The sequence below is a fragment of the Falco rusticolus genome, chromosome 3 (genome assembly GCF_015220075.1).
Source record: "Falco rusticolus isolate bFalRus1 chromosome 3, bFalRus1.pri, whole genome shotgun sequence".
Taxonomy (NCBI): domain Eukaryota; kingdom Metazoa; phylum Chordata; class Aves; order Falconiformes; family Falconidae; genus Falco; species Falco rusticolus.
In genome coordinates this window covers 7,856,399-7,881,363 of record NC_051189.1, presented here as the reverse complement: position 1 = coordinate 7,881,363, position 24,965 = coordinate 7,856,399, and the positions used below count along the sequence as shown (strand labels likewise).

General features: G+C 37.3%; 1 protein-coding gene across 4 annotated transcripts in view; it reads right to left on the bottom strand.

Annotated features, from left to right (window-relative positions):
• CDH12 (cadherin 12) overlaps positions 1-24,965 on the bottom strand; it is a 220,747-nt gene that overhangs the window by 8,468 nt on the left and 187,314 nt on the right. For 3 of the 4 annotated variants that reach the window (XM_037381808.1, XM_037381807.1, XM_037381806.1), the window contains 3 exons: positions 12,470-12,606; positions 6,252-6,373; positions 4,553-4,670 (listed from right to left, as the gene is read on the bottom strand). In XM_037381808.1, the coding sequence (XP_037237705.1) occupies positions 4,553-4,670; positions 6,252-6,373; positions 12,470-12,606 (377 nt within the window). Of the gene's footprint in view, positions 1-4,251; positions 4,375-4,552; positions 4,671-6,251; positions 6,374-12,469; positions 12,607-24,965 lie in introns of all 4 variants that reach the window. The other variant, XR_005103402.1, reaches the window with a different exon arrangement.

Here is a 24,965-nt window from a genome sequence, read left to right as displayed (position 1 = left end):
CTGGACAAAATGCAAAACCCCTTCAACATTCCTGCCCGATTAAAAACAAGTACAGAAATCAACTGAGTACTTCATAATCAGTATATTTTCCCTCAATTAGTCATGAGTGTGCTCAGAACTCCTAGAAGTTATGTTTTATCATTTCTTCCCAGTAGATATTCAGTGATCGCTGCTTTTCTTGAATCAGAGTAGCAGATAAATGATGTGCAGATTAAAAGAATTACATTGAAAATAAACTCCAAATGAAATTAGCAGAGAATTAATTAGCTGACAGATTGGAATGAAGGTAGCCTGCAGAAGTTGCCATTTTTCCATCTCATCCATGTTCTTTACTATATCTTTAGGAGAGGTCACTTGCTGTCTATGTTACAACTTTTATCCCTTGGAGTTTTGTCACTAGGTAGAAGGATTAAGGGCTCTGAATTCCACGCTGAAATACTTGTGTGCAGTTCTAATTAAGGACAATAAGAATGAACCCTAAATATCTGAAATCAGATATGTTATGACACCTTTGAGAAAGCACTTGACTGAAAAAAATGCTTATTTCAGAAATTCCCTTTTATATCAAACTCAAACATGGCACATGAACTCATCAAGTTTAGTGACATTTAGTTTTGAAAAAGTGTCTCAAAATTGTATGAATCAAACAAACTTCCACCTTCAGCTTGTTTTTTCCCTATGATTAATCATCTACACTATATAAAGATTTTTAGATCTATTTTGGAGTAATCCATCTTAATCTTATTTCTATTATTTCTATTTCTATTAACAGAATTATTACTGTTCTTTTTCTTTTTTTGTCAAATTTTTGTGTTGAAGATCACTTTAATACAATGCAACCATCTGACTTTCTCCTTTGAGAAGAATCAAATAGATCAAGCTCTTAAGTCTTTGACTTTGAACAATTTTTGTTGCTCTTCTATGACCCCTTTCAATTGTTCAGGGTCCTTTTGAAAATATGGACACAGACACGTTTGAACTCCACAGAGCAGCCTAGAGCTGCACCGCGAAGTTGAGACAGCTTCTGGTTCTTCAGTCTGTTGGCAATAAATTCATTTTCAGGAAGTGTGTGATAGTTTGGAGAGAAAAAAATTCCCTCTTACAGGAGTGACTGAGTGTGCTCAGCAGGGAAGCCCCCTCTGGAGAGCAGAGTGGAAAGAGAAAGATGGGTGGTTCAGCTGGAAGCACTCCAGCTCTCCCAGGCCCTCTCACTTCTATTCACCCTTGCTGAGTTGGTCTTAGCACTGCTGAAGGCATAGTCTATAAACATAACATTTCCCTGTCTTTACATTTATAGAGACTCCAAATGCAGCTTCTGTCTGGCTCCTGTCCTCATTAAGTTATATTTTGAGTACGGAACTCAGAAAAGTTTATTCTCTTGAGTGTGCTACAAACATATTACACCTGCTGTGATATCACACCACCCATGATTTTTAGGTGTATAGAATAACATTGGTTATTGATCTTCCTGACGTTTAAAAATATTAAATGACACCTTTACTTGTAACAGCATTAATTGTTACACAGTGGACAAGATTGTTTCCTAAAAAAAAAATAATAAAATATCAAAATTCCTTTCACAAAGTAGCTGCTTGGGACTAACATAATTGCTAACTCAAAAGATAATGGCATTTGTGTTTTTAATTTAGGAAAAAGGAAAATAAGGTTGTGTTATTATACTTTTAAATTGTGCACAGAGCAGACCTTCCAACTTTCTGGCAAACAAAAGGCAGAAGATATTGAAAATATTATACAAAGTTTCTGTTTGCACAGATTTTTCTAATAGCTCTGTAAATCATCACAAATTAAAATGGTTTTTATGGTTGGAAAATACTCCCCAAAGCTGTTTTTTCTGTCTTCCTTTTATTTCAGTAAATAGTGTACTACTTTTGTCTTTTTTTATTAGGTGTTAGGAAATGCTTTTAACAGTATATGTATAGGTACATACACAAACAAATATTTATGCATGAAAAATTGTGTGTCTTGGTGGCTTGTAATTCCATTTTAATGGAAATACTGCAATTGTTTTTATACAGTAGAGAAAGTTTCTTAGCAGACTACTGAGATCCAAAGTAATCTGGCTGTCAGTATTACTGGTTAAACAGGGAAATTTAATTATCTAATATTTGAGAAATTTCCTCATCAAACTCATATACTAAGCACACATCACAAAAGCTGTAAATGAGAAAGGTCATTGAGTTTAATTACTGTACAGTATTTTAAAGTTTAAATATTCTTTTGAGGAATTAAGTATGTTAAAATCACCTGAGAAGAACTGGAAGACACATTTAAAGCAATAGTTTGTTATTATTAAAAAAATAATAATCTTGGTGAAATTAAAGGGTATTTTAGGAAATGGACAGAAAGAAAGAAATTAAAGTTCTTGCTTTAAAGAAATTTTGACAAAAAGATCAGCAAAGGTATTTGGAAATATGTAGTATTTATGTTATAAGACCACGTAATTACAAAGGTACTGCCCATATGGGCCTTCAAATGTGTTGAAAAGTGAAAAGATGAAAGTAATTCATGTAAAATATTTGGATGATCAAGAGGTATATTTTCTTGCTTCTGTTAAGATATAGATAACTTTTTTTTCCTCTTTAATTATAACCGTTACTTATAACCAAAGTTTATTATGCTGAGTTTTCCAAAGAAATACTACCAACAGCTAAGTAGGGAACAGAAAATAACAGAAACTTCAGTGCAGCATTAATGAGAAGCAAACTTAAGCATTGTCCAAAATTATAAATCCAGTGGGACACAGATGTAAAACATTTAAATGTTTTTGGCATAATTATAAATCCAGTGGGATACAGATGTAAAGCATTTAAATGTTTTTGGCATAATTACAGTTAGATATCAAAATATCACAACATTTTTATATACTAGTAGCTGTTAAACCCAGACTGTTTAGAGTAAGCACATCTGGAGAAGAGTAATGACCTAATCTTCCAAGAGCAGAAGTAAGCCCACTTGAATCCATTGTGAGGTTGCCCCTCATACTCGTTGAGCTCTCTGTCTCGAGAAACCTATTTGAATGATCTCTGCTAAAATGCTGAGCTACATATTTTTGGTTTCAGAAGACACTATTATTTAGGTCTGCAATATTATGAATTACTATGGTTTCATTACTGTATTTACAAATCATTAAATGAAATTCTTTGCTCATCTGTAAAAGGTTTTAAGCTATCTATGACATACCAATATAAAATTCACCTAATACATTTGGGAATAAACTGTATTTGTCTTGCCATCTTCACAAAGGAGCTATATAAAAAGACAAAATAAGCACAGTTTATTTTTCTGCTGTTTCAAATCTATTTCTTCCTGAATTTTCTTAATGATAAAGGTCTTCATGATTAATAGCCGTGCTTATTTTGTTGGCTTTAATACCATATGACCAAACATTGACAGAAGTGTATGGCTTCAAAAGCAATGTAGGTGATATACTTGAATGGTTTTAAAAAAAGCTAAATAAGTGACCTCTGCAATTTTTTTCATTCTATGTATTATCCATTTCTAGTACTTTTTAGGACTTGGATTACTTAATTCTCAAGAAAATAACCTTTACATCATCAGTATTATGTAAAATTTAAATTAAAAATAATAATGAATAAAATTAATAAAATCTAAAAACATAGTTAAGAATTATATACTTTTTCTTTAAGTAATACTTATAACCTACATAGTTATATAGGCAAAGGAATGTTACTGAACTTTATTGGATGGTTTTAGGTGTTCTTTCTCTGCTAAGTGAACACTTTTTGTGAAAAGTTTATCATATCACAGCTTTTTAAAGATCACCTAATAGCTGATAAACTCATTATTTTTTTTTCTTTATTCGGTTAAAGTAATTAGTGGTGAAAATTTGCTACAGTTTATTATGATGTTTTAGATGTGTCTGTTCACAACTACATTCTTGAAGATGTTTATGGTAGAAGAAAAGATCAATTTTTTCATCTTGGGCTGTTCATTCCCATTCAAAGAAGCATTGAAGTGAAAAAGAAAAAAAAAGATGATCAGTTATGAGAAAAATTAGGGGCGAAATCAGATATGTTAATTATATAAATCTACAAATTTTTAAGAGTGTTGTGGGGGTGTTACACTGCAGCAGCACTGTCCATATTTAGAACTAATTCTTCTGCAGGACTATGCATCCTCCAGAAAGCACAATAGGTGGTACTTTGAAAACAGTTAGCAAAGTAATAGTATTTAAACAAAGCAGCAATAGTGCCTTGTTTAAGGGTATACCTGCATTGGCATATGGGTTCTTCCTGAGATTTTGAATGACTAAAGGAAAATAAAACAGGTAGCAGTGTTTTTGCAGGCCTGTAGGGAAATCTCAGCCTTTGGTGTTCTGACAATTCCTGTCCCCTAAAAATGAGAAAAGGTGCAAACCTGAATTTATATTAATGTATGTCCTAGATAGTTTAGCATTTAGAAATGTCAAATAAAATTAGTCTGTAGACATGACTGTAATACAAAGTAATCATGTTTGTCATTATAATCACAGCCTGCTGCTCTGAAAGAAAGATACATGTAACCAACTTACTTCTGTAGTCATGGACTGTGAAATTTGGTTTGTTGGAAGCCTCAGTTGACAGTCTGAAGGAAAACCTTTGCCCAGCGGGTGACAAATCTTTGTCTGCTGCAGTGACAGTCTGTATCACCTGAAACCAGATTAAGATCAATTCTGAAGTCAGTTCACTCTTCTAAAAGAAGTTTTGTAGAAGTGTAAAGTGAACATCAAATGAAGCAATGGAAGCGGAATCTTGTTGGATTACTCTCATTCCCCTAACATTTGGATGCTGGAGGCAAGACGTATGAATAGTTTAGCTTCCAGAGAACTCATGATGTCTCCGAAGGTCTCACTTTGACATAGCTGAAGGAAATCAGAAAGATTTACCTTATATTCATAGCAGAAGTATTCAATAATTGTCCTTTCTACCAAAATACTAGTGATTGTTTTAGGTGAGTATTTAAAGACAGTTCACTTTGTCTGCCACTCCTACTATCACAGTTATGACCAGTACATGCTGTAGTACTTCACAAAGCTGCACCCTAATTTTACTAATTACTAATTAGTACTTCTAATTGAAGTAGAGATGGTTGAAAGGTCTGCACCATCTAGGTATGAAGAAACTTTTGGGTCCCAGAGTCTTATCCACTAGATTTCAGGTAAGTGCAGTACTTTTAAAATGTTTCATAGTAGGATTGCCACTGATCTTTTAAAGAGGAAGGCATTTTTTTATGTAACAAAGGTGTAAAATAATATTTGACAGCTCAGTGCTTGTCTCAGCCTTCCCTGTGAAGGGTTCCTCTTTCAATTCTTAGTGCCTGGATAAGAAACTAAAGGTGTCTAATAAACTAGAAGTTAAATTATGTTGTATGGTAGTTAACTGAAACACATTAAACAACAAAAAAAGATGAGATAGGAATATCATATGAAGTCATAGACAGATCTGTAATAATAGCAGTAAAAATCACACAGACTGATTACATGCTACACACATACAAAGATAAGTCATTGATTACACAGCAGGCTGAATATGTTCCTTCCATGGCTGGCATCCACTCTCTAAGTTGAACAACTGAAGTTACAAGTCTTGTCTTGGAAACAGTATTAGCTGCTAATATGTATGATGGTGGGCTTTGGTGTTTTGCAGCGCTGTGTTTAATTACACAAATTTTGCACAGAAGGAGCACATGCCAACAGCTTCTCGGGCCAGCTCTACTAATGCTGGCATCACTTATGGTGTCAGGTGATATTCTGCATCTGAAATAGGTTTTGCTTGCTATGTATATATATTTCAAATTGCTTAAAAGACCCAAGCTTTCAGGAGGATTGTCTTTAGGGTTGTGCGTTCTTTTTCTCAGAATAGGACACTGAAATGTGTGTAATTCATCCTACTCCATTTATGCACTGTAGTTTTACCCTTGTCTTTAAGGAAGGGATTCCTTCTCCTGTCACAGCTATTAAATGCACAATAAAGAGTGGTTCAGGCTCATATAATCAGGGATAATAAAAATACATAGACTACAAATAGACTATAAAGGTCAACAAACAGCACTCCAAAACGTATTTCCAACACAGACATTTTATTTGTAAAAGAATTCTAACTAAGATGTCATTTTCAGACCCAGAAATTTCTATTGCTATAAACAAGCAAAGAAAAGGAAAAAAAAAAAACCCCAAAACAACAACAACAAAAAACCCAACCAAAACAGCAAGTATTACAAATTTGAAATACCTGTCCTGGCTTGGCATTTTCACATACAGATGTCTCATACGGAACTGCAATTTCAGGAGGAAACTCGTTGACATCCAGGACATTTATTATAACGTTGACTTTGCTGGTTAATAGTGGATTACCTATAAATGATTTTTAGGACAAAAACATTAAGGGATACTATGTATGTTTGTTGCATCACCAGTGTCCATGGGCTGTCATAAACTGTTTTGATCCTAGTACTGGGGAAAAGCCCTTGACTTCTGTTTATTTCTGATTTGTACTAAGGAGAAATCAGAAGCAAACTTCTTAACATTTCATACCAGACTTTGATCTGTTATTCTTCATTGGGTAAGGAAGCAACCAACATGATTACATTTATCAGACCATAAATTAAAGGATTTGAACTTGCACTTGTAATAAAAGATGCAAACTTTTCTCAGATCACTTTTCACGAAGTCTGTGGGAAATTCTTCCAATGATTAAAACAGAATTCTGTTTTGCACAATGGAATGCAAAAAATCAATATTTATTCCTTAGCCAGTGTTTACATCTTCAAAATATTAAGGAGGTAAGTGGACCATACCCATTTAGAAGGTGAGGAAAAGTAAGAGAGAAAGATACAAAGAAAAATCTTGCTGAAAGCCAGAGTCAGTGTAAACTTAGCAGTGAAACATGTAAAGCTATCAATCAACTTATGGTTAAACCATTAGGCTATGTTGTAACAGATATTATTTTTTAACTGCATAAGTATTTGCAAACAGCAAATGCATTTGTGCAAAAGAAATGGTAAAAAAAACCAGTATACATTGTGCTTCTTTCCATTGTCATAACAATGCAGATAGTCTTCACGAGTCACTAGATGAATTTTATAAACAAGTTTACTGGCAAATGCAATCTATGACAGAAAGACACACTAATTCAATACAAAGGAGACAACAGTCTTTTTTACTTTATGCTGAGACCTCTTGCAACATAGATACATAAAAAAACAGTTTAGCTGGTGAGTGAAAAGGGTAATTATTTTGCATAAGAGTGGCAGCCACTAAACAAAACTAACAGTTCAAGAAATATATACTATGAATCAAGGTGGTGTAGGAGTGACAGCATGGGGTCATGATTTCAAGTACCAGAAAAGTTTTCTTGAATCTTCAAGCATAAATCTTAGAATCACAGAATGGTTTGGGTTGGAAAGGACCTTAAAGATCATAGAGTTCCAACCCCCCTGCCATGGGCAGGGACACCTTCCACTAGACCAGGTTGCTCAAAGCCCCATTCAACCTGGCCGTGAACACTTCCAGGGATGGGGCATCCACAGCTTCTTTAGGCCACCTGTTCCAGTGCCTCATTACCCTTGTAATGAAGAGTATCTTCCTTATATCTAACCTAAAGCTACTGTTTTTAACAGAACTACGTGATCACATAGTGGTCAGAGTTAAAAGGACCTCTTAAGATCATCTTGTCCAAGCCCCTGCTAAAGCAGGTTCACCTACAGCAGCTCACACAGTTGTGTCCAAGCAAGTTTTGAATGTCTCCAGAGAAGACTCCACAACCTCTCTGGCCAGCTTCTTCCAGTGCTCTGTCACCCTCAAAGTAAAAAAAAGTGTTCCTTGTAAGCAGATGGAACTTCTGTGTTGCAGTTTGTGCCCGTTGCCCCTTGCCCTGTCGCTGGGCACGACTGAAAAGACCCTGGCCCCATCCTCTTGACATTCACCCTTAAGATATTTGAATGCATTGATAAGATCCCCTCTCAGTCTTCTCCAGGCTAAACAGGCTAAGCTCTCTGAGCCTTTCCACATAAGGCAGAATCTCTGTAGCCCTTTATACATCTTTGTAGCCCTCTACTGGCCCCTCTCCAGCAGTTCCCTGTCTCTCTTGAACTGGGGAGCCCAGAACTGGACACAGCACTCCAGATGCAACCTCACCAGGGCAGAGTAGAGGGAGGGATAATCTCCCTTAACCTGTTGGTCAGGCTTCTTCTAACTCCCCCCAGGACCTCACTGGCCCTCCTGGCCACCAGAGCACACTGCTGGCTCATGGGCAACTGTCCACCAGGACTTCCAGGTGCTTCTCTTCAGAGCTGCCTTCCAGCAGGTGAACCTCAGCCTGTGCTGGTGCATGGGATTGTTCCTCCTCGGGTGTAGGACCTTACACTTGCCTTGGTTGAACTTCATTGTGTTCCACTATGCACCAACTCTCCAGCCTCCCCAGGTCTCACTGAATGGCAGCGCAACCTTCTGGTATACCAGCCACTCCTCCCAGTTTTGTATCATCAGCAGAGATGAACACTTTGTCCCTTCACCCAGCTCATTGATGAGTAAGTTGAAAAAGACTGGACCCAGTACTGACCCCTGGGGAACATCCATAGCGACAGGCCTCCAGCTACACTCTGCACTGCTGATCACAACTCTCTGAGCTCTTCCATTCACCCAGTTCTCAATCCACCTTACTGTCCACTTGGCCTATCACTACATGTTCTTGTGAAAGATCCCTCTCCAGCTTTCTTGTAGGCCCCCTTGAGGTAGTGGAAGGCTTCTGTAAGGTCTCCCTGGAGCCTTCTCTTGTCCAGACTGAACAACCTCAGCTCCTTCAGCTTGTCTTCATAGGAGAGGTGCTCCAGCCCTCTGATCCATCTTCATGGTCCTCAATGGACCCTTCAGATTATTTGCATTAGCTGCTTACTTTGTAGTTTGAATAAATCTTCACATTTCAGTTGTTTATAACTAACACAGCAAGGAGCAAAGTCTCTTCATGGTGGCACTGTAGAAATTTTACATTATTTCTTTCTTGGTTTTAGCATTTTCAAGAGGCCTCTGTCAAAGTTAAAAGGTATTTCCCAATGCTTCCCTAGTTAAGTAGGATCAGCTGCAAGTAGAAGTGTGCTGTACCTGCTTACAGGTAGTGGGTAAATTGACCATCTTGCAAACTCAGCTTAGAATCTAAAAAACAACAACAAAAAAACCCAACGAAACCAAACACACAACAAAAAAACACTACCCATATCACACAATATTTAATGTTACTTCCTATGAACATACCTAATTAATAGTGAACATATCTAATAGGAACTCTTTGAATCCTCATTCATTTCCAATTTAGAGTCATCCCTGCTCACAAAATGTCTCTTTGGAGAAAGGCATTGTGTCCTATGAATGAAAACAGGTTGGTCTAGCAGCTGGCAATTAGGCAGTGATTCTATAGATGCCTAAAGAGCCAGAAGAAATCTAGATCACCTGCTCATAGTTGAATTGTTTCCTTTGTATAAGAGGAAACAAAAAAGTTCTAAGAAGTTATTTTAGTCAGTAGAGTGCAGGACCTCGACTCTGAATATATACAGAGAGCAGAAAACCGCTGAGTAGGTCAAGTTCACTCAGTTACCAGCAGAAACAACCAAACTTGAAATTTCTCTCCTAGAAGTACTCATTGCAAAGAACACAGCAACTCACAGAGAGCAACTTAGGTTTTCCTTTAGGTTTTGTGTGTTTATTTTAAGGTAAAACACTGTCGAAGAGGAGTTCAGGATACATTCTTCACATTAGAGATTAATATGTTGCCATGAAAGCACAAACACAGATGTTACCTTGTTTCTTTTCACAAATATGTTAACAATGCTTTTCCAGTAAAATAACAAATGTATTCAAAAATTATGTATCATGTACATGGGAGATATTAGCTGATTTTGATAATTTCTGTTAAAGATATTCGTTTCCATAGTATCTTACATTTATATATATATATATTTTAACAGTCTATATATTATGGAACTGTATATTTTTAAATTGAACAAATGGATTTGACATACAGGGTTTCATTTTGAAATCAGCTGGCAATTAGGCAGTGACTCTATAGATGCCTAAAGAGCCAGAAGAAATCTAGATCATCTGCTCACAGTTGAATTGTTTCATTTATATAAGGGGAATGATGGCAAAGCCAGTTTAATGTATTTTTTTCTCTGACTTGATAGGGATAAAGCTGGTGGGCTTTGTTTATAACTGGCCTGTTCAAGAAATGACAATTTGCAGAATGACCATTAGGGTGCGTGTAAAAGTTGGTAGAGGGGTTGTTGCTATTATTGTCTCACAGTAAGAAAGAAAATAAGTATTTTAACAATAATATTTTTTTAAGTAACAGAACTTACTATTTTGGATCCTGTATATTTTTAAAAAGGTAAGTTCATGGAGAACTGAAAATACTTGGGTAACAACAGTGCCCGTTCCTGAGGGAAGTTTATGCAACTAATTGCAGTACTGGGCCACTTTCCTTAGATAATCATGTATTTGTCGAGGCACTACTCAGTGCACTTTTTCTCTAACAAGATATGGCAGTTTCATTGTTTCTATGTCAGCAGTGAACAAGTCACAATTATTATTATTTTTTGTAACAGAAGTTCTTGAAATTTATCAATTTGCCTCCCCTCTTTTTCTTCAGATTTTTCTTCCCTTTATCTTTTTTTTCGGTTGTATGCAGTATGTCACCCCTCAAACCCCAGCTTTTTCTTCTGTGCTAGCTCTTAGTCAGACAACTGCATGTAAAGTTTTGACAGATAGTATACCTTAAATCCTTCAAAATATTGCCAATTACTGGCATAGTACAGGTATGGCAATTGTTTTTAATGCTGTGGATAATGGTCAATGTATAAATATTTTGAGGTACACTGAAATGAGCCACAAATATGTTTTAATTGTAGATTCTTGACTAGGCAATTGTTAAAACTGAGAATTTCATAATATAACTTACCTGCTACAGCTCTACATAAACATTACGTGTGCTGGGAAGGTGCACAGACAAGTAAACACGGAAGTTTTAGCCAGCTTTAATTACTCTTGGGAATAATAAACAGATTTACATCAAGTTTATGAAAACTTCTGCCTTACTGCATTAAAAAAAATTACAAATCTCAAATGTTCTTTGCCCACCAACAAATCTATAATAATTAAGCTTTACTGAAACATAGACCATTATGAGACCTTCCCTCAGCATCTACCTGCCTTTCAGTTTCTCTGAAAACAAATTACAGTTCTGCTGGAATTTCTGTGTACATGTACATATATCTCCATATACTCAAAATCACTTGTGATAGTTGCCTCTGTTAGTGTATTTTTTGCCCAGACTACAGATAAAATTCAAGTGTTCATTTGACTGGTGACCTCATTATATTTTCAGGTTTCAGCGAGTGAGCCCATAGGGTTGGGGGTTTTTTTTGACATAACTACAACCAAGAATTTATATTTTTATTTTTAAAAATGCCTAAGTTCTCTCTTTCCAAAATCTCCCTCTTCCTGTTAATAGCATGTACTACTTTTTGAAGACTCAGTGCCAAGCAATACATTGAGGAAAACTTGTTGTTTGTTTTAGAAACCTGCATTTCTGGACACATAAACACAACAGCATAAATAAGAAATATAGCAGAGGTCCTCTTCTACAACCTGCTGATGTCAACAGAAAGATGTCTCTGGCATTTACACAACCACTGAGTGACTTGTATTCAAAGGGTTGTATGAGAATTTCAATTTGACAGAATCATGAAGGAGGAATAATGTACAGAAGGATGGCAATGAAGAAAGTTAGAGCTGCATAATACAGTGGTAAAAGGGAGTTCTTATTTAAAAAAAACCAACAAAACAAACATAAAAACACACACACCCCACTATGTAGGAGAAGACACAAAGACAAGAAATAAAAAACAAACACACACACACCACAAATCATATAGGAAAAGAAAACAAATGGTTAGGTGTAAAGTCTTGGGCAGAGAAAAGACAGAAGAGCAGTGATGCAGCGCACAGATTGGTTAATTTAGGGCCTTAAATTTTGACTCAATTTTAGTGGAATTTTTGAATGAGAATCAAATGAGTCTTCAATTTTTTCTGCCTTTCAAATGGAGATTGGCAGACCTGTTATTTGACTAACCTAATTTCATATGGAGTGAATTACAAAATCAGAACTCGGAACTGGAAGGTCTCCATACAGCTCCTCATGCTCTCTGTGCTGACAAAATGTTTTTCAGCTTCTGATGGAACTGCAGCAACATGAGGGCTGCTAGAAAAACCTTAATATACAGGGCTGTTTGAACGTCACAGCTAGCCTCACAGTGAGTCTGGTGAAATGATATTTATTGAGCCTTCTTAAATAATCTCTTTGCAAAACATGCACTCTTCACAGTATATTTATGCCTGAGCACTACATTCTGAAAAAAACACCACCCATTAGCATATTAATTCAGTTTGTGTCATACTTACTAACTTTACTTGCAATTATAGAGAAATTGTACTGTGCTGTGCTTTCTCTGTCCAGTAATTCATTAGTAGCAATGGTTCCTTCAGTAGCATCTATTGTAAAGTAGTTGTCCACATCATTCTTCCAATCGATAAAGTATCTGTATGTGAAAAATATTAAACAAAGTAGATGCAAATGTTCAAAGATTATTCATTTATCATAACAGCAGTCTAGCTAGCTCAAGTTTTGTTATTTTACTTTTCCCAACTACTATCACTGCAGGAAGAAGACAATAAAAAATGATTTATTTATTTCTTTTTTTGCAGAGTTGGAATGCTCAAGGGAAAATGGGATATGATAAAAGATTTAGTATTTCTGGTGTTCATATTATTTGAAAACTCTGAGCTCTCGAGAAGTTGATGTACAGCTTCTGTGACCCTGATCACTTGTACCAGTCAGTTTGGAAAGCACTAGATAGGCTTAGAGGGAAAAAAGAGAAAAGATACGTGAAATAGTGCTTAAGGTATGAATAGGAATGAAGAGTGGATCAGATCTTGTCTCTTTACATTCATTTGTAGCTGCAATAGGCTGGTAGTAGCCTCACAGGGTGTACAAAGATGTTTTCTAGTGGATGTATACAGGCTGTTGGCACTGAGTCTACTCAAAAGTCCATCTCCTAAGGGATGTTGGCATTCACAGTATGGGAGATGGAGAAGAATGCGGTTGTTCCCCCACATATATAGGAGCAATAAAAGACTCTTTGCCTTTGGGAATAATAGGCAACTTCAGCTTTCACTGGGGGGAAAGGGTGTGTGTGGGATATACCATTGGTTGTTTTGTTCTCCTAAGCCTTTGTCGAAAGTAGGAACACAGAACAAATTCAAAACTCAGAATGTGTACTTATTTGTTATTTATACTTAGCAAGGACTTAATAGAAAGCAGAGATGCACTTGTAAACATAGCTGCTTAAAAGCAATCTGATAATTATTCCAAACCCATCTGCCTTAAATGCTAATTAATTTGAAAATCTGTTTTCACATTTGATGCTACTGTTTGTAGGTATAACAGAATAATAATTTTTCTGATGCAGTGCCACCAGCTACTAATTTCTTTTACATTGCTACTCTCTTCATATCTTGATGATGTTTCTCAAAAGCTAGGCAGGATGAAACTGAGAACGCCATTTGTGAGCAGTAGGCAATAAGAACAAAACCGCACTCAACAGCAAGTACATTTAGAAGATCATAAAGGCCAGAGGAATGTTCCTATGGCATCTCATTGCATGTAAACTAATGAGAACAAGCATAAAAGCTATTATTTCCTTCTCTGATTAGTGTGATTTATGGAAAGAATATATGGGGAATATAATGATAAACAATGTTTACTGCTGTAGAAGGAAGCAGTGGTAGAAAGGGATATTCCCAAAGGAAATATATCAGATTGGGACTCAAGAATGCCAATAGCTCAGGAAGACTTGAATAGCAAAAAAATCACCAGTAAGGTACCATGGTCATTTGGAAACATTTTGTTTAATCAGAATTACAAGAAAATCCTATCTGTAGATGAAATAAGTTATTTATTCAATTGACAGGCAACATTACCAGGTTAACACTTTATTTGAAAAGCCTCAGAAAAATTTTGCTGAGGCAAATTTTATACTTTTGCGCAGCTGAGCAGGCACATTTTCTTAAATGTGATATTACTGTCTACCCACATTTCTAATTTCAATTTCATTCTGCAAAATCTGTTTGACATAAAAAATTTTGAAAAATATAAGCCATTTAATTAGAAATATCATTACACTGAGATACTCTTTAGGGAGCAGTAAAATTACTCTTTCAGGCTTTGCATGTTTAATAGATTGTAGTTTCTTCCAAAATTAAATATGCAGCCACAAACAAATAAATGGGATCAAAGCATGAGAAAGTAACTTTGCTTATCTTTCCCCTTAGGAAGATTAGTTTTGTCTAAGTACTCTACACACCACAGCATGAGCCAGGGAAGAAAACTCAGGACTTATTCAAAGCACGGCATAGGTGATAGCCTCCTCCACCAAGAAGCTTATATAGAAAATAGAATATGAAATAGAATAGAATATAGAAAAAGAAATATGAAAAATATGAATATATAGAAAATATATTCAGTTTGAAGACTGTTGCATTTGAAGTTGCATTCAAGCATGAATATTTTTAGGATCTGAATCTGACCGTTTATACTGAAGCATTCAGACAGGTGATTAACTTCATGCACAAGCCTAGTATGCCTACTCCAAAACATAATCATTGGCAGGATCAAAGTCCACAATAAGCACTGCAAGATTAGCACAATTCCTGCTGATACTAATGGCAGAATTCCTCTTTGCTTCTGTGGAAGTGGGTTCTGTGGGAATTGAACAGTTTGATTAAAACAGAACTGTAGCAGTTGTTCCAAATTCATTGTCTTCACCTGTGGTAACACTGTGTTAACTATTATGTCAGCATTGTTAGCATTTTTTTTTTTTTTTAAACTGTGGCATTATCTTTAAAGACATTGCTTCCTTCTCTTTCCATGTACTGCACAAATGGTAAAATCAACAAGGGTGGAACAGTCAGCTTCTCTCATCCTAAGAAGCTATATATTCAATTATACTACAGAAGAAAGAGGAGTAGAAATTATTGGAGATGTATTGTAAAATATATATATATTTACAGGAAAAACTGCAAACAAGCAGCCATTCTTTTTCCTTTCATTGGTTGTCCATGCGCCATACACATGAAAACCTACCTGGCAGAAAATAATCTTACAGATAGCTCTTCTGGACATACTATTGCTCCCAGATACTTTAGTAAGTCTGTAAGGCTTAGTAAAAGAGTTGACCCCATATGGCTGCTTTTCAAATGGGAAAATTTCAAATACTTTTCAAATTTCCCAAAGGGAAGTAATTTTGGGGGGAGGCTGTAAAAGAAATGCAGTTTCCTTTTACATTCAAAAAATACTCTTTCATATCATCTGATGCTCAATGTGAGATTATTTGTAAACAGCACAGCAACAGTTAGTCTCTTTCTAAGGCAAATAGTACTGCCTGAGCTCTGACTTTTACTTGGAAACACGCTTTCAAGAACAGAAGAAATGGGAAAAGCGTCTCCCATCAAAAAAATCAGTAAGTTTCCAGGTATAAACCATGGTATCTGGGGCATAAAGCCCTACATTTCCTGTTAGACTGTGACACAAAGGGGAACACTGTTGAAATACTGGTATTAGGACAGCTGTCTAGATCTTCTAGTCATGGTCTAGCAGTCTGAAGCAAGTGTGATGGGTCTGTCTGACTGCTCATAGTGCCTGAAAGACAGATCATGGATAACTGCACTAATCCCAAGAGGCAGCTCCCTCCTTGAAAAGTTAAGAAGTTACTTGTTGACATAGGACACAACAGTATTATTTTTCAGAAGCACTTAAACAGGCCTGCTTGGCAGCTCTGAGTACCAGGACATTGATATACATTTCATAGTCACTGAGAGGGATGAAACTTTGAACTATATGTCCCCCTGAATATTCTTCCCAGCAGAGGACTGTATTCCAGATCATATTATTCAAGGCAGAGGATGTGTGGGATAAGTGTGGAAGGATAACACCTTTGCTAACATTGTCTGAGTATTCTCAAAAATAACTGTATTTGTACATCAAGTAGGACAGAAATGATAGAATGGAAATATTTGGTCTATAAAATGACAAGAGTCAAGTCTGTAGGACTGTCATCCAGAGTGTTCACAAAGACACACGATGTCCTCTTAAGAGGTCCAAGAATAATTTGCATTCCTCTTGCCTAAATGGTGAAGCTGTGTGTAGCTCATGGGATCTCACAGGGCGCTCCTCCAAAAGAGGGCTCATCTTCTTTTAAAGAGCAGAGGACAATAGGGAAGACCGTGTGGACTCTACTTGCAGCACAGAACGTAGCAGAGTGCTTGATGGAGTGCTGTTGAATACATGAGTGACTGCAGATCACCCTTGTGAGGATAACAGGAACTCTGAGCCATCAAGCAGACAACTGGAGTTGCTTCAGAGTTATACCATGACTAAAAGAAATGGACAGCTATCCTGCTGCTGCTATGGAAATATGCATGACAACATGCTCAGGACGGATGGGAAGTAGCAGGAAGCTAGGGAGGCTGTGAAGCTCAGGACTTCGGTTATGTTTTTTGTCCTAAAAATGTGGAGGGGAAGACTAGTCACAGATGGCCTTTGGAACAGTGGGTGTCCATCCTCACCACCAAAAGTTTACAAACCTTGCCAAAGTCCCTCTTTGTTGTTCTGTCTTGATAGCGACAGCAGTGGTGACACAATGCAACAAAAGAATCATGTAACTGCATGCAACAACTTACAATATATCTTTTTTTTTTTTTAATTTGATGCTTAAACACAATGCAGAGTATGTATTTGTGTGTCCATGCATTGGCCCTAATTGGGAATTTACCAGCTGTTCCCAAAATTGCAGAGGAAGGCATATTGTAGCTTGGACATAGCTCAAAAAGGGGCTTTTAGGAGAAAGTTACAAAGTCCTTTGCAAGGCAATAGCTATTTTTTTCCTTTTTCCAAAATTCAGCTGAGGATTCTAGTCTTGCTAGTATTACCTTGATAATGAATAACCTATACTGTTACGGTTTCATACTCAAATCCCCATTGAATTCCATATACATGCACACATTCTTATGTATGACAAGTTTCTGTTGAATTTCTACCAGCTAAAAAAATACTAGAACCACCATCGGTACTCAGTATCATTTTCTCTTCCCAGCTCTCTTTTGATAGTGTTTTATTGTCTCCAGAGGAGGACAATTGCAAAGTACTGGCCTAACTGTTTTTTTCTATGCTTTTCAAGACCATAAGGACACCTTATTGTGAGCTGATTGTGGTTGTTGGGATTGTTCTAGTGACAGAAGCACTCTCAGGTCTTCTTTTGAACAGGGTGTCATAAATGCAGAGAAGGTAAAACTAACAAAGAATCAAGAGGTACCAGAAAAATTTCCCGGTTACACAATGCTGGCATGGTGAAAGCTGGGTCATATCAAGGTCTAAGCGCTCTCTTGTGCATTCCTAGCCCAGAGGCACCCCAATGTATTTATCCTTGCTTGTACTCGCATGTAGCTGACAACTACATCTATCCATACTGAAAAGCAGTATCCAGGTCTCAGTCAAGCTGCTTTGACATTTTAGACTGAAAGGTCCCAGACACTAATTAATGGAGTGAAGTTGCAATACCTTGCTAATATACACCCATGCCTCCTCAAAAGTAAGAGCAACTAGCAGGAATAGTCTTGCATAACTGCCATTTCACTGCCTGTGAGACATGAGGGGACTTATGAATGTGGAGAAAAAATATTTGTTTCCAGAAAGTTTTCTTTCTGATACTGCACCTGAAAGATGAACAGGCAGAGCACTTGGCAACATGGCTAAACTCAGAGCATCTGAAATGGAATATGCAGTTCTTAAAATTTGTTCATGATATCACAGCCATGCAATTCAAGCCAGGAAATGAGCAAGGTAAGACATATATAAGTGTGTGTATTTTAGAAGAAAAGATTGTTTTAAAACCAGACTGGGAGGATTAAGGCCAAATGACACTGAAGTAAAACTCTAAAGCATAAACCTTAAAAGAGTGCTAAAGCACAGATGATCGGTACTACCATCACTTACCAGTGGTGGCAAACATAAGGAGGAGAGCTCTGACCTGTCCAAGCTGCTGAAAGTAACAGTGAAAAAAAGACACCGTCTACACCCTTTGTCACTGTTTGTATAGTAAACAGGGAAGGGAAACATGGACCATGACCCTAGAGATGCTGTTAAGCTAAAGGCACTCAGACCAAACTTGCTTCTGCCACGATAGCATGCATAAAGAAAATCATCTGAAGGAGTAAAGCACATTATTCAATTGGAATTGGCATGAAAATGGAAAGGAATAATCCAATTCAGTGAGCAGTAATGCATTTAACGTTTAATTACTGGCTTTCCCTTTTTGTTTTACTGTTCCATAAATAAAGAACAGTAATCACAACCAGCCTCCTCAAAGAAGAAAAGAAAAAAAGCCAATAACCAAACCTCAACAAAAAGCGAGGGGGGCATTCCTTCATTTTTATTTTTTTTTTTATTTGATATAGAGCTATCTTACATCATCTGTCTTACATCAGCATATTCTTGTCTGTATTTCAATTTCCGTTGTGGAATTGTACCTTAAGCAGACTCAGATGGTGAATCTAAGAAAATCCAAATGACAAATTTTCTGTGTACACTCAATGACTTGTCTGCCAACCCCAGTTTAGAAAGTATCTTATTACTGCAAGCTGACTACAGCTTGTCAAACCCAAGCAGTGGAATGAAGAATTTTAGATGTAAGAAAATTCCTGATGCAACGGGAAAAAAAGAGATTAATTACTAAGAAAAATTATGCTTTCAACTATACTTTTCCAACTAAAAATTTTTTCCAAGTATGTACTTGGTGCTAATCATACTCAGTTACATATCTGCTCTAAGGTGCAGGTCCAAATATTTTAAAATACAAACATATATTTTTTAAGATTGCAGTTATTAAAAAGTAGAGAAAAAGAAAAATCACTGCTACAATGAGAAACAAGAAATTCAGACTTCAAGTCAAGCCTGAAAGAGATTAAAATGTTAGAGAATGTAATGTGTTGAAGCGTGCAAACAATTTTGTGTCCTCCAGAATCCTATCCTGGCACTGAAAATTCCTTCCTGCAATTATTAAAATGATCCATTCACTAAGTTATCTTTGTGTAAAACTCAAAATAATTGTATCACCATACGTACATACATATATATTTGAAAAAATAAGCCAGTTCTTTGTTGCTCTTCTCAAATGTAAGTGCTGAACTCTGCTTCTTACTGGAAATATCTTCTATTCCAGTTAAGATTGAGGAATGATTGTCATAATTTTGCTAAAGGTGCCATCAAGAATTTTTAGAACAAGTCCCCTGTAGACCATGCACGCTTAGAGAAGCAATTAAGTTAAAACAACTGTAATTAGATGTAATGAAATATTTTATTTTCCTTTGCTAAATGATACAGTCATCTGATTTATCTACTTTTAGAGCTAAATAGGATAGTTAGATTTGCAAAGTTTTCCTCAGAGCTGCAGCACTTGAATCAGTATCAGTTTTCTAGTTTCTTTTTCATACCTTCATTTGATTTAAGGATTACCCTTTTTTTCTGAGTCTTGTGGTTTTCTATTGACTTAAAAATGCTGGCTCATGGGGTTTTACAGGAGCAGCAATGGTAAATACCATTTTTTGTCCTCTGTACAGCGTGATAACATGAAATAAGATGCAATGCAGTACTTGCCTAAGAGTAGCAGACAATATCATGCAGCACCCTTGCATATCATTCATGTTGTCCTGTGTTAATACAACCCCAGGGTTCCTTCTTATATTTTTAAAGTGCCTATTATGCTGTACAACCCAGCAACTGTTGTGCTGTATACATACAAAGTATTATTTATATGAAATTAGACATTTAAAAAATAAAACACCTTTTCTTGAATAACACTGTTAATATAAAAAAAAGATTTGAATAAATAATTTACTTAATATAATGAAAAGCAATAGCACCTCTTTTGTGCCAAAATTCCTAGTTTTTTAATACCCTGGGTTTGATACTGTGTTGCTCTGTTTGGAGGAAGTAAATCCAGTCAAACTTATCTACTCTCACATAAAAACGTAATCTGATATATTCATAGTAATAGTTATTAGAAAAATCTAATTTAATAACAGCAAAATAACACCTGAAGTTCTGCTGTAAAATTTTCCTGTCATTAAGCAAAAGATGTAAAGTCTGTGGTAATGTTCCAAAGTGGCAGATGCTGCTCTGCTAGGATGCCTTTTTTTGTTTATAGGTTTAAATAATTTATTAAGCCACCTCCCTTAATGGGAACAGAAGCTTTTTGAACCTTTGCTGAGTATCTTCAGAACACTGCTGAGATGTTAGAGGTCAAACCAAAGGAAAACCTTACTGGTCTGCCATCAGATCTTATGCTCTGGGTAATCCCTTGGGTATTAGCTGGATCCCGGAAGAACCCTAACCATGCTGATACATAATAATCTCAATACTTAAGTTTTTGGGCTTTGTTTTTTGTTTGTTTGTTTGGGGTTTTTTGGTTTGTTTTTTTTGGTTTTTTTTTTTTGGGCGGGGGGGGGATACCAGGAATGAAGAAAATATCCCCCAAAAACCTCTAACAAACAAAAAATAAACTCTAGCTGAAATGTTTAAAAGGAACCAGCTCTGCCATTCACTACTATCTGACTATTGCCATTAAATCTTAACATTTCTCCTAAATGCCCAGACATAGTCACAGAAGGGTTTCTGCTGCTGTTCCTGTTAAGTTTAAATGGTTATCTCCTACTCTTACTTCCCTCTCTGCTTCTAATCAGTATTAGTACTACAGTTCTCCCAAATGCATTTTCCTTTTAAAATGGAATGGGCCAGGTTGTAAAGGAGTAGTTTGTTTTCAGCTGGTTTCTAACCTAAGCTGTTTCACAAATTGGGTTAATTGACAGTTGTGCTTACAGAGTTGATATTAATAAAGCTCTCATGGGTAATGCTTTGAAATGAACATCTCAAAGTTGCATATTCAGATGCAACCAAAAAATGAGCAGCCAATGTAGTTGGTCTAACGTGCTCTAAGCATCTTTACTACCATATCATAACACAAAACCAACAAGGTGAATGTAGGTAGAAAGGTCTTAGTGGCATTGCTTTATTCACAGGTAGCAAAACCTAGAGATTGATGTGCGGGTGATGCTATCTATGTAAGTGGCACAGTTGTCTTTCATATTATACCAATCACACTTGCCACACCTAAAAATGAATGCACCCCCAATTTACTGATATGTTAAAATATTTCTGACAGTTTTACCATGACGTTTCTTTCATCATTCCACTCAAAATGACATATTTCTTTATGATTCAGTAGAGATTTTTGAAGGTATGTAGTACAGCTATAAAGCTGTTGTAATAGTTCAAGCTGAGCAATTTTGAAGATCCCACTGAAGTAATGTCTCTACTCTTTTAGTGGAAGGATAACTTTGTATTTGTTAATATATTTTGGCTTAAAAAGCGGAGAGGTTTTGGATTATTTTGGTAGAAGCCAAAATAAGTTGTTGTACTCCTCTGTCCCCTTTTCCAAAGCAGTTCAGGAGTGTAATTTCTTGGACTGATATCCTGTGATCTGTACTTCAGCCTTCCCAGAATGAATCTTGTCTATACTGCACATCAGATAGGGGATGCCTTGAAGAAGGACAGATGGAATTGCTGTATTTTGGGAGAAAGAGCAACCACTTCTAGTCAGAATGTCCCATGTGTATCATTTTCATGCCTTTCTTATAACACAGGATCTTTCACAGGAAAAAATAACACAGTTTGAATCTTCTGCATACAGCATGACTACGTTCACAGTCCTTCATACATGGCTGCATTCCGTATTTCTAATCAGGAGATTGAATCAGGTTAGTGATTTTAACAGTCTGTAGCTTACCTGATCTGGGATGAGAGATACCAGTGCAAACAAATTATACTTTGCTCCTTTAGTGAAAATCAACCATCATGTAGAATTAGCTGACAAGGAAGCAGTGGCTGGAGACAGCCAGACTGCAGCAATGGGTCAGAGTCAAGCGAGGGAAGTTGTTCAACACGAGGGAAGCTGTTAAACTTTTCATAAGATTTATAAATCTTACATAAGAACTTTAGTAGAACACACTAAGCAATATAGAAAATAAAATGTGCTGCAGTTCAGTTATCAGCCCTTCCAAACTGCCAGTTCTGCCTGTCTACAAATTCCTGTCCTTCCTCCCCCCTCTCCCTTTAAAGGTTTTGTTCATTTGCGTATCACACCCTTCAGTCAGCTCCACTGTCTGATCTGCGTTTCTCATTACCAGCTGGCTATCTTATCAAAAGCCATTGTCATTTCGAAAATGCATTGTTTTTATTCAATTTTAACATCATTTTTCCTGCTTCATTGAGCAGGCATAACGGCAAGACAGTCAGGCAGAAGGAAAGCTTTGTCCTGTGGTTTAATGAAGTCTCAGTTGTTTGGACTGTGAGCAGCAGCAGAAGACACGTTGGACTCAACACCCTCACTCCAGGCATAGCAGTCAATATTGCTGTGAAGGGAAAGCAGCACAGCACTTTCTCTAACAGCACCACAAATTACAGGCCCTGAATACCATTTCACCCTGATTTTGAAAGGTGCATATTTGCCCTCTGCAGTGCTGCCCAGGGCCTGTCCTTTCCACCTTCACCCTGCCCACAGCGTCAAGGATCCGCCACCCGCCTTCCCCAAGGCACCCAGTCCCTGGAGGGCGTGTTGACATTCAGTGAAGAGCAGAGCAGAGCTCCTGCTTTGCTGGTTTTAGGTGGGCAAAGGGTGCGCTGGGCTGGGCATCTGGACGTGCATCGGTACCTCTATCCATGGGCAGAGAGAGTACAGAAAGAGAGGGAGCAAAGGATTCTGAGCGGGCCTCCCCAACCCTCAAGAAAGCTGAGAGAAGGAAAACAAATGTGATGACTTTGTCAGAAATTCAGCCTCAATATATATACGCTGAAACTTTATTTTGTACTTGGGCACATGGGATCTAAACCCCACAGCGTAAGGTGGAGATGCTTCCTGGGCCTCTGTTTCCAGGCCTGGCCTGAAATGCTTCATCTCCTGACAAAGTGCTAAGGCAGTAAGCAGCATAGCTGCCATAGAACAGAGCAGGCCTAGTGACATAAATTCAACAGGAATAATCTTTGATAGCTTTACTTTTGCATCATGTAAATATTAGCTCTGTTCTACATCTTTTGGATACTAAAATCTGAACAAATCTCTCATATTTTTCCCAGAAAAAAGCTGACGTAAAAAGCTCATGCTGAGACAATCAAAGAAAAAGCAAACAACAGCAATCGTGCTGACCCTAAAGCAAACTGCATCACCCAGCAGAGAATTTATTGCTTCCTTAGATCGTCAGCTGGGACTCACTTGACTTGTCAGCTGGATCTGCAAGAAGAAACACTCAGTGAAGTCGGGAACTGGAGTCTGCATTGTTGCTTTGAAGCTGGTTTGGTGAAGCTCTCATAAAGCAAGAGATTTTTCAGGACAGCTCTGACAGTGCAGGAGCTGTTGCATTTTCCTTTTTTGTTTCTCCTCTCCAATCCTCTGCATGTATAAAGGAACCCAGAATCTGCAGAGATCAATATAAGGATGGGGTCACCTTTTCAAAGGTTTTACAGATTTCATGAGGGCCCCAGGCAAAAGCTGCTGTTGAAGCACCTCATTGCCCCCCCTTGCATACTAATGGTCTGACCTGAGCCAAGTCAGGTCCCATCATTTGCCTCTAAAATTGGTTCTTCTCTCCTCCTAGCTGAGCCGGAATTTCTGCGCTGTGTTTCCTCCACACTGTTTTCAGATTTACTGCCTAAAATAATCTGTTATTATAAATCTGTAGATACTATTTACATGAATGCTGACATCAGTTTTTTAAACTATTTGCTTTTGTGTTTGCCCATACTGAACCTCAGCTTTATATTTAGATTATCTTTGCTCCTTTTCACATCCAGCCATCTTAGATGATTCTAGATTGCCAGTCTCTCTGTTTCAGCTTAGAGAAGATGGAAGTGGCAGAATCACAGAAGACTGAGGTTGGAAGGGAACTTTGGAGGTCATCTGGTCCAACCCCCCTGCTCAAGCAGGGTCACCTATAGCCAGTTGCCCAGGACCATGTCTAGGTGTGGGTTTTTTTAATATCTCTGTGGAAGGATGCTCCAGCACCTTCCTGGACAACCTGTGCCAGGGTTCAGTCATCCACACAGTTAACAAAGAATTTCCTGGTGTTCAGAAGGAACCTCCTGTGTTTCAGTTTGTACCCACTGCCTGTGGTCCTGACACTGGGCACCACTGAAAACAGCCTGGCTCTGTCCTCTTTGCACCCTCTCTTCAGGTATTTATATGCATTGTTAAGACTTCCCTAAACCTTCCCTTCTCCAGACTGAACAGTACCAGCTCTCTCAGCTTTTCCTTGTAGAAGGGATACTCCAGTCCCTTCACCATCTTCATTGCCCTTTGCTGGACTCTCTCCAGTATGTCCACATCTCTCTTGTACTGGGAAGCCCAGAACTGGACACAGTAAAAATACAAGTATCTGAGATCTGTCTGCATCTACAGTCAGGATGTAACTGAAACTGACGAACACATAGATGCCAAAAAGTGTGTAACTCTCAAAACCCCTGTTGTTTAAACTTAATTAAAAAGCCTGAAAGCCAAAAAAAACCCAAAAAAAACCCAACCAAAAAAAAGAGCAACGACTCCCCCAAAAAAAACTACAAAAACCCCACCCACAACACCCACCCCCCCCCCAAAAAAAAATCCCAACAAATATATACGAAACTATATGCCATTATTATTTAAACATAATAATAAACTTTAGCATTTTAGGACAGGAAAGTAAAGCCAATGTTTACAAGCAGACCTAAAGGAGAAATTTAGATTGAAAGGACTTGGTA